Source organism: Schistocerca piceifrons, chromosome 4 (genome assembly GCF_021461385.2).
Source record: "Schistocerca piceifrons isolate TAMUIC-IGC-003096 chromosome 4, iqSchPice1.1, whole genome shotgun sequence".
Taxonomy (NCBI): Eukaryota; Metazoa; Arthropoda; class Insecta; order Orthoptera; family Acrididae; genus Schistocerca; species Schistocerca piceifrons.
In genome coordinates, this window is record NC_060141.1 from 472,679,645 (window position 1) to 472,694,546 (window position 14,902).

General features: G+C 41.9%; 1 protein-coding gene across 1 annotated transcript in view; it reads left to right on the forward strand.

Annotated features, from left to right (window-relative positions):
* The first annotated feature begins 6,996 nt into the window (after nucleotides 1-6,996).
* LOC124795924 (methyl farnesoate epoxidase-like) overlaps nucleotides 6,997-14,902 on the forward strand; it is a 416,805-nt gene continuing 408,899 nt past the window's right edge. Inside the window, 1 exon segment of the mRNA XM_047260004.1 lies at nucleotides 6,997-7,011. Coding sequence (XP_047115960.1) covers nucleotides 6,997-7,011 — 15 coding nt within the window.

The following is a 14,902-nucleotide window of genomic DNA, read 5'->3' on the forward strand; positions in this document are numbered from 1 at the left end:
AGTCTTCATGTGGATCGCATCTCCTTGACTCTTGTGGAAAAGCGCAGTGTTATGCTACTTCCATTTATCTAACCTATTACCAGAATTAAACAGGCTTAGCAGTAATTTACGCATTTTCAAGCTCAAACAGAGGAATTTACATAGGAGTCACTCATTATACTCTGCATGAGAGTTTCTGGAAAAAATTAAGGAAATTCCTGCATTACATTGTTGATTATGCTAGCATCTACTCAGGAGCTTGTCGTTTGCATAGGATTCGTGTAAATTTGATCTGTTGTTAATTTCAGGTACTGATTCGTCTTATGACCATGCAAATTTACTACTTAATTTCGTCGTACAGAACTAGAACTGTAAATTAAAAATTAAATAAAACCTTGATTGGGAAATTAAATAAAACCTTGATTGCAAAAGCATGGAGAAGGAAATCGACCATGTCCCTTTGAAAGGAAACATTCTGGCATTTGCCTTAACTGATTTATGGAAACTATGGAGCGCCTACATCTGTATGGCGTGGAGAGAATTCGAACCACTGTTTTCTAGAATGTGAGTCCAGTGTCTTATCACTGCATCATCGCGCTCAGTGAGTAGGGGAAGAATTGTCGCAAGTAACAGACAACAAGTGGATTCTTGTGAATCATTCCACACGACCATAGTGTATGTGTGCCGAATAAAACAATGGAATTAATAGATTCTCACTAGATTCAGAACAGGCAACTGACCCATTAATCAAAGTCACATTCGTAGAGAATATCATGCAAAAATATATCATGCTTGCAAGAATATCCTATCTGTATATCTCATGTTATCAGAATGAGGAATTTCACTCTGCAGCGGAGTGTGCGCTGATAGGAGAACTTGCTCTCGAAAGCAAAGGTCGCGAGTTCGAGTCTCGGTCCGGCACACAGTTTTAATCTGCCAGGAAGTTTCATCTCATGTTATACTGGTTGGCAAGAGGGCAGACCTTAGCTTATTGTAGAATCTCACAGTATATTTGTTTGATGATTTTAAAAATTGTTGCTAATCGTACGTTTTCTGTGTTCAAAGAGATTTCAGGATCGCACCCGGTCGTCGTAAACTTCCACGATATTTCGATTGGACACCTGCCAGCCATCTTCAGATGCGCCATCGAAGACTGACGAAGAAGGTCGCAGGTGTTAGAGGATAAGCAGAAGTCTGCTGTGCCTCTTCAATCTTCTCTGGTTGATGATAGTGAGCCTCTCTTGATGGATTGTCCTGGAGTTGTGCAGGGGTAGAATAAACCATGGCAGCCTGCAAGCTACAGGGCTGACGAAAATATTCTCCGCTCTGGCTTATATAGCGTGCTGAGAGTATTCAGGCGCGCATGTGTTAGTCACGGTGACAGAAGGACCATACTGCTCGGCGGCAGCGCCCTCGCTGGTGGTACTGCAAAGATATGGTGTCTTCGGCGTTGCCGCTAGCGGCAGTAGTCGGAAAATTCTGGCGTCTTCGTCGAAAACAGTCTCGGAGATGATGGGATTTCACGCATTATCCAGCTAATAGCCGCTATCACGGTTCATTAGATTTTCCGGGATGCGTATTTCAACGGGTTCTTTTATAATGAAGCTCCAAAAAGGTATTGCTGTGGCCAAAACTAATGTTTTATCGTACTGCGTTGAATGTGCTTTGGAGATACAATGTTCCGCAATTGCAGACTTGCTGGGTTGCAGAAGGCGAGAGCAACGTTTGTGTTCTGTGCAACGTTCTTCCACTGTGCGTGTTGTTTGTCCTACATAGGTCATACCACACTGGCAAGGTATTTTGTAAATTCCCGCCTTCCGCAATAACAAGTTATTCTTCACTGATCCTAGTTGTTCCGAAATCTTAGATGGTGAGAGGAAAAACACTTTCACCTGAAAATTACTAAGGATTTTTGCTATTTTAAACGAACTTTTTCCAATAGAGGGAATAAAAAAATAGGATCTTTGCTGGCACGTTCTCCTCTTTATCCAGTTTCCAGTTCTTGTTTTTGACTGAGAATGCCCTGTCAATTTTCCGGGTCAAGTATCCATTGCCTCTGAACACTGTCCTTAAATATGCAAGGTCTTTAGGCAAACTATCTGCATCTGACACTGTATGGGCACAGTGCACAAGAGTTTTAAGAACACTCATGGTTTGAAATGGATGATGGAAACTCAAAGATTGCAAATACAATTATGTATGAGTGGGCTCCCGATTGTACAAGAGAGCGGTCACTCTTCCGTCTAACCAAAACATCCAGGAATGGAAAACAACCATCTTTCTCTAATTCCATATTCAATCGAATGGTCTCATTAATGTAGTTAGGATAATGTAAAACTTCCATTAACTTATCTTCTCCGTGGTGTCATACTATTAAAGTATTATCCACATGTCTCCAAAAAACAATTGGTTTAAGAAACGCTGATTCATTTGATCATTCCTCAAAATTCTCCATAAAAAAGTTTGACACCCGGGGAGAGATGCCCATGGCAACGCCGTCAGTCTGTTCTTGGTTTAACAAAAATAGGTTGAGGAAAGAGCGTGTCAAAACAACGCAGTGATGCCCGTCTGTAACTGTTTACCAGTTAGTACCAAGGAATCAGCAAGAGGCACCTTTGTGAAAAGAAATGCTACATCAAAACTCATTAAAAGATTCCAACTACTTAGGTGGAGAGCCCCCAATCTGTTGATAAGATCGGCTGAGTTCCATTTGTGATGTGGACATTTGCCACCCAATGGTCTCAGGCTAACCCGTCTTTTTGCATATACGTGCGGTTGACAAATGAGGAGTAGTCGTAGGAAGAGAGAATCCTAAAGGGAGCTATTAGCTTATCAGTTTCATCTTGCACAAGGAAACTTTTGTTTGCTATGTTTTCAGCAATAATTTTTATTTATTTATTTCTTTTCATCTGTATATTCGTATAGAGGCTTTTCACACTAGTGAAACCAGCCTGCTTGATGGCGGGAATGTTCTATATTGGAGATCATCAATAAGGGTTTTCCTGTTTTAATTGAAATATTTTTATCAAAAACGTAAAACTGACCCTACATCTGCAGTGAAAATTTTTCCATGTGTTTTCAAAGCAGTTACTAATCGGATGTACCAGAAAACCCAGTTAAGCAATAATTTTTATTTATTTATTTATTTTTCATCTGTATATTCGTATAGAGGTTTTTCACACTAGTGAAACCAACCTGCTTGATGGCGGGAATGTTCTACATTGGATATCATCAATAAGGGTTTTCCTGTTTTAATTGAAATTTTTTATCAAAAACGTAAAACTGACCCTACATCTGCAGTGAAAATTTCTCCATGAGTTTTCAAAGCAGTTACTAATCGGACACACCAGAAAACCCAGTTTGTGTGTTTTATTTGAGCTTTAGGGTTCATAACTTGTAATTATTGTTGATTCACAGATGTGATAATGTTATTTCCTGACAAGATGTAGTTATATAATTCTCTACTGAAGGCTTTCCCCAACTCATAATCTTTTGGCTTGATGCCATTATCTTCGGAAAATTGTTCTGCTTTGGATATGTCAGGGATATGACCTCATGCTCTCTTAGTGTTTTACTAACAGGTATGGTAACTGACTGTTCATTACTGCTATTCTTTGAATTAATATACCTCTCAGTCATGTCACTTGTTTTACGTGCTCTTTTTAATTTGGTCACGTAGCTGTCAACAGCATGGTCAAGCACTAGCTTTAACTCAATGATCAGGTCAGTGACATGTTATTCATTCATTAGTGGCTGAACATTTTATTTGATACCTTTATTGAGAAGAGCAATATCCTGGTGGTTGAACTGTAAACATGTTAGATTAACTATTCTTTTTGCATAAGGAAAGATCATACCATTAGCTTCAATTTGGTTCTTGAAAAGTATGGTGTAAACACGAGTTTATAACGATGCTTTTTTAAAAATTAATTGTGCACATTGCTCTGTGAAATTATTGATCGCTATCAGGAAATCATTAAACTGATAGTTTTCAGAACAAACCAAGGTACGCATCATAAGCAGTTTTATTGAGTGAATCCTTTTTGGAATAAGAGCGCTTAATTTCACAGTCTAGCAGCGTCTTTGTACACTTGAATACTGATTATGGTGGAAACTAACCTTTCTGTAACATCATGAACTGATGGGAATATACTGGTATTAATTTATCATCGTTACATGGTTTCTAAAAGCAACATGTAAGGTTTTTTTCCGTTATTTTAAATTTAGTCGCCTGAAGAATAGCAGCCATATCCGATTCCCGACAAGGTAAACTTTTAAATATGTTTCTCCACTCCATTTCTGCCTTGTTCAGCAACAGTAATCCAAATTTCAAATAAAAGGCAGTCTCTACTGCAGGTATTTATTTTAAAATTTAAGCATATCACACTAGGGGTGCATTGTCATAATTCCATAGTATATATTACATACAGTTATGACAACGAACTTCTCCAGCCCATGCTAAGTAACTGCTGATTAAAAAGATTTGTCTTGGACGGCGTAAACCACACTAGTCAAAAAGGTAATATTGAATGGGTCATAACTGCAATGGTTAAATACAAAACTGAAAGCCTGAAAAGCTAATTACATTTTTATAAAAATCTCTTCTTATACAGATTACTACTAGCACGGATTTTCTGTATTTATGGGCATGAAGAACTTAACCGGGAGTTATTAGACAGCACATGTTCTATTACTGTAGATATGTCGATGATATTTTTATCATTTTTAACGGACAGTATCAAGATGTAACTACAGTAGCGTAAGAATTCTATGGCTTGCATCCTAAACTATATTTTAGGCACGAGCTAATGCCACCCGATCAGTCATTGAACTACTTGGATTTATTACGATTTTCAAAACTACCGTAAGCTGTAATTTCATAATAAATTTATTGCCAACAGTTGTTGACGACACTCTTTGTCATCTTCAGGTCCTAAAAGTAATATGAAAACAGCTACAAGAGCAACAGTGGGCATCAAAAGCAAAATTGCACCTACAGTTAAAATAAGTAATACGTAGTTAGTCTGTTATTTAATAACAATCTGTACACGAACTTAATAAGTGTATTGTTAAATATAGGGGTACAATCATCATGTTGTACTCTGTCGGTACTGCTATGCACACGGTCGCCTATAGTAAAACTCAATCAATGTACAAACAGTGTAACATGAAAACATAATTGAGTACCTATATACAATTAAGACCCATTTCAGAACAAATCGTGTACATTCTTAGAAATCTAAAACAATCGAAACTAGTATATAAGGACATAATTAAAGATTTGTGGTTAACAACCCATCACACAAATAAATATTCACTAATCTTGGGCGTGATCGTGCATACAACATAACTACAAACGTAGTCAAGTGATACGAGGTACATACACAAGTACAATTGGTCTATGTCGTAATCAGCAATAAAAATGAAAATGCATGTCCATACACAATATAAAAGCTAAAATAAAGTACCGAAAGATCTAAACAAATATAGAGGACAGAGCCAATCATGAGCCTATAAAAGTTTGCATGAAGACGAGATAGGGAGGACCAGTTAATAGAAAAAGAACCAATCATCAAAACTGTCATTCTTTTGGGTCATGAGAGAGAAGTGGATCATGTACGTATGACCAAATTACTAAAACGTCAACCTTAATGGAGCTCAGTACCGTATGAACTATACATACAGTACAATGCAGGAACATTGAGCCATGCTGCCCCTATAGCTGACCATAATTACAAAAGTGTTGCCAGTGCAGGATTCTGTGCACGAACTGACCTCTCGGTTATGTCCCATAATTGTTCAGTGGTATCAATGTCGGGCGATCTGGATGGCTAAACCGTTCACTCGAATTGTCCAGAATACGGTGCATTATCATCCATAAAAATTTCTTCGTTGTTTGGGAACATGAAGCCCATGAACGGCTGCGAATGATCTCTAAATAGCCTACGGAAACGAAGATCCAGTCCATTCCACGTAAACACAGACTACACCATTATGGAGCCACACCAGCTTCTACTGCACCGTGTTGACAAATTGAAATCCTGTCATCCCTTATCAACTGAAATTGGGACTCATGTGATCAGGCCACGGTTTTCCAGCTGTCTTGGGTCCAACCGATATGATCACGAACCCAAGAGAGGCACTGCAGGCGATGTCGTGCAGTTAACAAAGACACTCTCTTCGGTCGCCTGTTGCCATAACCCATTAACGCCAAATTTTGCCGCACTGTCCTAACGGATACGTTTGTTGTAGGTCCCGCATTGATTTCTGTAGTTATTTCATGCATTGTTGCTTGTCTGCTAGCACTGACATGCACCTCTGTTCTCGGTCTTTAAGTGAAGGCCGTAGGTCACTGCATTGTCCGTGGTGACAGATAATAACTGAAATTTGGTATTACTGGCACACTCTTGACCCGGTGGACATCGGAAAATTGATTTACCAAATGGAATGTCCCATGCTAACAGCTGCAACTAGTACTCAGCGTTCAAAGTGTGTTCATTTCCGTCTTGCGGCCACAATCATGTCAGACATCGTTTTACGTGAACCACCTGAATACAGCTCCGCCAATGCATTGCCCTTTTATGTCTTCTGTTCGCAATACTAACTCTATCTGCATACATGCATATCGCAGTCCTACGAATTTCGTCACCTCCGTATGTTTTAACTCTAGATACATTTTTGTTTTTGATATCACACTGGTGTTCACTGTTTTTCTTTACGTATTACTTTTAGGTCTTAATGATGATGAAGTGTATCGTCGAAACCGCTTACCAATAAATTTATTGCGAAACTATAGCAGAGCGTAGCATTGAGTATTGTAATATTCCTATCGGCTACGGTCAACTCCTCCTATTTAATAGGGATGGATATGCCTAAATTATTTGAGTTTAAGCCTTCAATTAGTAGAAGGGCACATTAAGTAAATTTTTCAAAACAGAAGAAATGATTCTGTCATCCATGCATCCTTGGGTGACCCTCCAGCTCATAAGCACAGTTTCATTTTGTCTGATTGATCGAATGACTAGCACTCCGGTAAGTAACGAATCTTTAAAACTTGAAATGGGTAATCTGAAATACAGGATGTCCATAATTGCCAATGGTCTTGCCGCAATAACACAGGTTCTCATCAGATCAACGAAGTTAAGCATTGTCCGAGTTGGCTACCACTTGAATGGGTGACCATCTGGATGTGTCGAGCGCTGTTGGCAACGGGTTGCACTCACACCTTGTGAACACAATTCGGTTCTAGGCGCTACAGTCTGGAGCCGAGCGACCGCTACGGTCGCAGGTTCGAATCCTGCCTCGGGCATGGATGTGTGTGATGTCCGTAGGTTAGTTGGGTTTAACTAGTTCTAAGTTCTAGGCGACTGATGACCTCAGAAGTTAAGTCGCATAGTGCTCAGAGCCATTTGAATCATTTTTTTGTGAACACAATTGAGGAGATACTTGACTGAGAAGTAGCAACTCCGGTCACGAAAACTGACAAAGGTCGCGAGAGCGGTGCGCTGACCACAAGCCCTCCACATCCGCATCCTGTGACCCCTCTCGTCTCCGGATGACACGGCCGTCAGTCGGTACCATCGGGCCTTCCGAGGCCTGTTCGGACGGCGTGTGTATGTCCACAATTAATATTCCAGTTTCAAAACACCGTAGAAAGAGAACAGCTGCTAAGAATGATGTCAAATGGGAAGAGCATATTATTGACGCAGGTGGAAACGTTAAGGAACAAAAGAAAAATTTACCTAAATTTGACCAATGTGTGGCACTGTAAACATCAGAATATGCACACGAACAGTTGCGCGGTACATGGCTGTTCGTCTGTTTGCGTCCCAGACGTCCAACATAACTGTCTCCATGAAGGATCGCGAGCCGCCGCTTAAGCTCTTTTATAAGAACGGTGACTGTGCACAAGTAGCTCTGCAGAAGTTCCGGACGCTGAAGCCTATGAAAAATGCATCCATCCGATGTCTGCTAAGTGTCTAGAGATGATGATCATAGAATTCAAAAAGAGAGGTTCCATTTCTTTTGAGGTGCAATGTTGGAGAGGGAGGACAGCAGCTGATCTGACGTCTGTCACAGATATGTCCACAGCATTGCTGGAGGGGTCGAGCGGTGGGGTGCAAACATGCAGAGCACGGGGAATTGCCCGAACACTGGACATGCCTGCTAGCTCGGTGCATAAAATTCTACAAAACATTCCGTATTTCTATCCATACTAAATAACTCTTATATAGGAGTTGCTTCCAGCTGACCTTCCAGCAAGACGAGCGTTCGCTGTGGAATTTCTTGCGTGCATGGAAGAGGACATTGAATGGCCTTGGATTATTCTGTCGATATACGAAGTCCATTTCCATCTCAAGGACATGTCAATACGCAGAATTGCAGAAAATGGACAACGGAAGATCCGCACACACATCAGCTAGTACCACGTCATTCTGCAAAGTTGACTGTGTGTTGCGGATTGACAGAATCGTTTATCGTAGGAACGAATTTTTCGAGGAGGTTAGTCATATGTGACCCGCTACCTGCACCGTCCCTGGTTAAGGCTACGAAATTCTTTTGCGCACCAACGTCATTACAGCCTTTTAACAACGCGGATGTTAGGGAACGATCATTTTTATGCAAAATGGCGCCCCTCGCACATTGACAGTCAGTGAAGCGGCTGCTGCAGAGGCATTTCGAAAATGCCAGAATTATCAGTCATTTGTGGAAGAAGAGATGCCATGTATATACAACTGAGGCTAGGATGGCCAGTGATCTCCTCAGTACCGATGCACGCCAAGTCATAGGCGAAATGCCGTGAATAAAGGGGATAATGGGCGAGGGACACTGCATTAGTAGTGTGTGCACAAGTTGAGAATTTGGGTCTTACGTTGATGCGTGCTAGGGTAGTCCGTGCAGGTGCTATGACCACTGTGTCCGGATGGCGCAGTGGTCAACGCATCGGCCTGGTAAGCAGGAGACCCGGGTTCAGCCGCACAAGTTTTCTACTTTCTCCACTGATTTAAATCAATGCCTGCTCGCAACCAGTGTCTGTTATTCCTTCTTGTCTTCATTAGTATTTGATATAAATTTCAACTTGGTATCTCACCCGTTTCTGAGGAAAAGGGGTCTTAACAAATGGACAGACAGACAGATGAACGACAAAGTGAACTTTACGGGTTCCATTTCTACAAGTTGAGGCACGGAACCCTAAAAACTTGCATGGCTACTGTTGTCTGACGGTACATCAATTTCGTAATTTTCCAAATCTCCAAACAACCCTCGTTAGGAAACGGTAACTCTCAATGAGCTGAATGTCATGTGTCTACTATATCTCCTGTGTGACATCAGCAACGCCCAAACAACACTAACAGTTCTTATTCCTCGCCATTACGACACCTTGGCCTTAGACTCACTCGCCGTAGCAACATCGCTAACGTTCTTCTTGTTTGCGTCAAGACCCCTTCGTTACTAGGATGACGCCAACAATTAGTCTTCGTGCCAATGGGAAAACATCCGATAAATCTATTTCTATTTTCCGAGCTGTCAGCTACGACATGACATTTATTGCTGTCTGACGCAGTGCGTGTTTCTTAACGCAACGTACTCATGACAAACAGAAACGAACAATGTTGACTTTCACTATCCTTATTTTATTTTACACTCAGGTGACAGACCAGAATATTTATAGTCAAGTGCCACTGTTTTTTATGCTGCCACTCCTCTTATTTCTGTCCTGTGCTAATCTCTTCATTTCTAGGTACTGATTACACAAACGCTATTAGCAAGCTTAGACGTGGCCATTTTCAGGTTTCTTTCGTTAAGTAAGTTCGGAAGCATATTTTGTGGCACCTCTTTTCTAGATTTAAGTTATTTTGGGTATTTTTTATTCATGTTTCCTTTCTTAGGAGTAAGAAATTGTAATGAATAAAGAGGCAAAGAGCCTGAGATGGTTAAGTAACAAAGCAAAGAACTAAAAGTTAACCAGATCCATGACGCAGAATATATCGCAACCGGCTTAATTTTTTTCTTCCGTTAAAGTGTAAATGTGACGAAACTATGCAAAATCATTCATTTCGCTTGAGATTCCTACTGAGATTATTATTCTTATTGTTCGTTGCTGATTAGTACAAGTATATTCAAGTTGGAAATATGATTTTAAAACAAAGTATTAGCCGCCGAGAGTCGTGTGCATTATTTACATATCCTGAGTCGTGTTTCATCTACAAATAATTAGTAAAACTGGCCGTCAGCATTGTAATAACTGAAGCTTTTGTGGGAGGAATTTTTGGCCGGCTTCACAGCCAATCACTGAATGAAATTTATGTGCAAAACGGAATTCGCACCTTTTCCAAATTGCATTAAAGGAGTCCGATAGTTATTCTACAGGCGACATGGTGATTATTCATTTCGTAATTTCAAAGATTTCCACAAGTCGAGGTTACTCGAACTTTGGCTTGGAGTGGATATCTTGTTAGGAAAAAAAGACTATAACTATCACAATTCAGTGTATAAAAATACCGAGTGAAAGCATTTATTAGCCTTCAGACTTTAAAAATAGTTTTTTACTCCATTGAATTTGATAATACCCAGAAATCATATTAATACGTAAAACAGTTTTGTCCTTCAAACAGGATATCGATGTAACACCACGCAAAATATTTAAGGAGTAATACAGTAGTATATTTTATTTCAGCTTTATTTAGTGCACTCATTTTGTCGTTTTATACTTCTAGATTCATACGTCCATGGGTGTGACATTTGCTCGTTACCTGTAACGATCCATTGCTGTATAGCATAGGAGGGCACGGTTTATATGAAACATCCTGAGGCACCAAGGAATATTTAATTTGATAATGGAGAGAAGTGTGTCTCTGTGTGTATGGGGGGGGGGGGGTTGAGCAGGAGGGGGGGGGGGGCGGCACGGTAAACATTGTATAAGGAGACCAAGCCTTGACTGCAGTAAGCTGGTTCAAGTGCACCTTAGTTACAGTAGTTACGTGGAGATGAGGAGGCTTACACGGGTCAAACTAAGATCTGCCTTCTCTGGTATTAGGATTATATCGTTTTACTTGAAGACTTTTTTTTTGTTATGACAAGTTCTCCCAGCGATCTTAATATTGTCACGTATATGAAGGTGTAAGCAGATGAATGACGAACACTAATTTCACTTAACAAAGGTTTATTCAGCACTTGCACATACAAGAGCGCGGAGCGAACTGCCTCCGGCCAGAGCACATAAGGTATATATACAGCTACAGAACATTCCAGTACAATGCTTCTTGCCATTTGTGGATACTTCTAGAATGTACTCGAACTGGATATAGAAATTACAAGTAGCGCCTGAGGAGCTTCTCAGAGAGACCAGCCTTACGAGCAGGAGTGAAGATCCAGACGAGGTCACCAGGCTGGTAGGCAACAGGGCGGCGGCTCGCGTCATACCTTCGGCGATCGTTTTCTTGAGCCTGCAGCGTGTGGAGTCGAGCTAACTGCCGAGCTTCCTCAGCTCTGGTTAACACCTGGCCGATGTAGTCGTCGTCCACGTCATCAGGATGTAACGGAAACACAGTGTCCATCGTCGTCGTCGCCTCACGCCCATGCACCAGGAAAAATGGCGTAAATCCTTTGGTGTCTTGTTTGGCGGTGTTGTAGGCAAACGTCACGAAAGGTAGCACCCCATCCCAGCTGCTCTGCTCAACATTGACGAACATTGATAGCATGTCAGCCAAGGTCATATTAAGGCGTTCAGTAAGCCCGTTAGTTAGTGGATGGTAGGCAGTCGTCATGTGATGAGTAATGTTGAACCGACGGTTTATCTCTGTCACAAGATTCGATTGAAAAACTTTCCCTCGATCCGTAATTAACGACCTTGGGGCACCGTGTTTTAATACAATGTTTTACACGATGAATTTGGCTACCTCGGATGCTTCGGCTGTTTCCACGGCTTTTGTAATGGCATAGCGTGTCAGATAATCAGTGCAAACAATAATCCATCTATTGCCACTACCAGACATTGGAAATCTTCCGAGGAGGTCAATCCCAACACACTGGAAAGGCGTTTCGGCTAGTGAAACTAGTATGAGTCGGCCAAGTGGTTTCTGAGGAACTGCCTTTCCCCTCTGGTACTCTCGATAGTGCGACACATAGTGACGGGCACTCCTAAAAAAACCTGGCCAGAAAAATCTCTTGCGGATCCTATCGTATGTCGTAATAAATCCTAAATGTCCGGCCTCAGGTGCGTCATGGAATTTCTGTGGAACATCTAAGCACATGTGTTTAGGAAACACTGGTAGCCACCTCTTTCCAAACGGATCAAAGTCTTTCTTGCAAAGTAATCCATTGGCTATCTTAAATTGTCCTTTCACATCCTCTGACCGATTTAAGTCAAGCATAGTTTGAGATATCTTGGCATCCTTCTTCTGCTCAGCAGAGAGATCCTGGAGTGCAGCGAGACAGTCACTATCTTCATCAAAGTCTTGATGGTCTTGCACAGAGTTTCTTGCGAGACAGTCGGCATCTTGGTCTTTTTTTCCACTTTTGTGCACTATGGTAATGTCATACTCTTGAAGACGTAGTGCCCACCTGGCGAGTCGTCCTGTTGGATCCTTAAGACCTGTCAACCAACAAAGTGAATGATCGTCTGTAACAACTGTGAATGGCCTTCCATAGAGATACTGTCGAAATTTGCACATGGCCCAGATCACAGCAAGACATTGTCTCTCTGTAGTTGAGTAGTTTCTCTTGGCTTTTGTAAGTGTCCTAGAAGCTTAGGCTATAGCCTTTTCTTTTCCATCCGAAATCTGCACCAGAACAGCATCGATCCCATACCCACTGGCATCTGTGTGTAGTTCTGTAGGTGCTCTCTCATCATACAGACCAAGTACAGGGCCAGTCGTCAGAGATTTTCGCAGCACATCGAAAGAATCTTGTTGAGCACCACCCCAGATAAATTTAGCATTGGCTTTTAACAACTCTTGGAGTGGTCTGGTTTTGATACAAAAGTCTTTGATAAAACGACGGTAATAAGAATACAATCCGAGGAAGCTTCTCACATCTCTAATACTTCTAGGAATAGGAAATTTCGTTACAGCTCTCACCTTTTCAAGGTCTGGCCGCACACCTTCGTTTGACACAAGGTGCCCAAGTATTTTGATTTCTTTTGCTCCAAAGAGATACTTTCTTGGATTAAGTTCCAGTCCGGCTTGTTGCATACACTTAAGAACGGCCCTCAGTCTTTTTATGTTATCATCAAATGTCTCTGAGAACACTTTAATGTCATCTAAATAACAAAGACACATCGTCCACTTCAGGTGCCTTAGAAGATTATCCATCATCCGTTCAAAATTTGCTGGTGCATTACGCAAACAAAACGGCATTCCCTTAAACCCATACAGGCCCTCAGTGGTGATGAATGCAGCTGAATCATGATCAGCCTCATCTATTTCGATTTGCCAGTATCCCTAGTAGATGTCCATGGTTGAGAAAAACTTAGCCCCCTTCACACAATCCAGTGTATCGTCAACTCGTGGAAGAGGGTAAACGTCCTATTTAGTTATCTTATTAAGCTTCCTGTAATTACCACAGAAGCGCCAGCTGCCATCCTTGTTCCTGACAAGAACCACTGGTGACGATCATGGGCCCTGCGAAGGCTGAATGATGTCATTCAAATGGTTCAAATGGCTCTAAGCACTATGGGACTTAATATCTGAGGTCATCAGTCCCCTAGACTTAGAACTACTTACACCTAACTAACCTAAAGACACCACACACATCCATGCCCGAGGCAGGATTCGAACCTGCGACCGCAGCAGTGCGGTTCCGGACTGAAGCGCCTAGAACCGCTCTGTCATAGCGGCCGGCGAATGATGTCATTCGTCATCATTTTCTTCGACATTCCGTTGCTGATGGTCTCCAGTGCCAATTTGGTGCTTCACCGTCGACTTGTCTAATTTGCTCTTCACCTATGGATTGAAGCAATCAGAGAACTCTTGAAAAATGGCAAGTAGCTTCTTCTGTTGTTCCTTAGTGAGATCTGGTGGTAGTCCATCTAGAAGCTCTTGTCTCGTAGTGGTAGCGCTAACTTCGCCCACAGACTTAGGCATGGGAGGTTTCTATGACGCTCAGCTGTTCTGCAATTAGCAGCTCAGCATTTGCCATTCACAAGCGTCTTGGATGGATCTGCGGTTCTTGGCGATAGTTAACTACCCACAATTCACCGAATCCGTTCTTAAACAAGACGACAGAGGCTGGGATGACCAAGATATTCTTCAGTGGTATGCTTCTCTTACATTCCACTACAAGATCTATGGTTTGTTGCATGGCCTGACACATGACAGCTACCTTTCTAGCGCCGACTGCAGGAATGATCACGACGTACGTCTATACTCTTGTGAGACGATGAATTTTAAGGGCTGTGTATGGCCACTTATACCCACACGAATGACACATATTCCTGTAGGTTTTACATATTTCCCATTAGGCACTTTCAGCAGACACGTTTTGCTGTCGAAGAATACGCTTTTCTGCAACTGGCGACGGTACTTCTCCGAAATGACTGAATATTATGCTCCAGAGTCCACAAGAGCTCGGGCTGATCGACCATCCATGAGGATATCTACATAGTCTCCTATCATTTTTGTAGTGATATGCGACGGAGGATTTTTATCTTCGGCGGCCTCACCTTCGAGAAAAGTTGCACCCTTTAGTTTTCCAGATTGCGACGGTTACGTGTTCGGCTGGAGCTTTTAAACGGTGGTGGAAACATTGATCGGCGTGTTGGAGAGCATCCTCTCCAGCGGCTAGTTTGCGGCGACGGTGACGTACGTCGTCTTGCACCCACATCTTCTTCTTCATCTTCGTCACCCCGGAGTTGACGTCGGCTAAGCTCGGTCTGCTGTCTTCTGGCGCGGGCGTCATCAAATGTCTGCCGTCTTTCCCGACA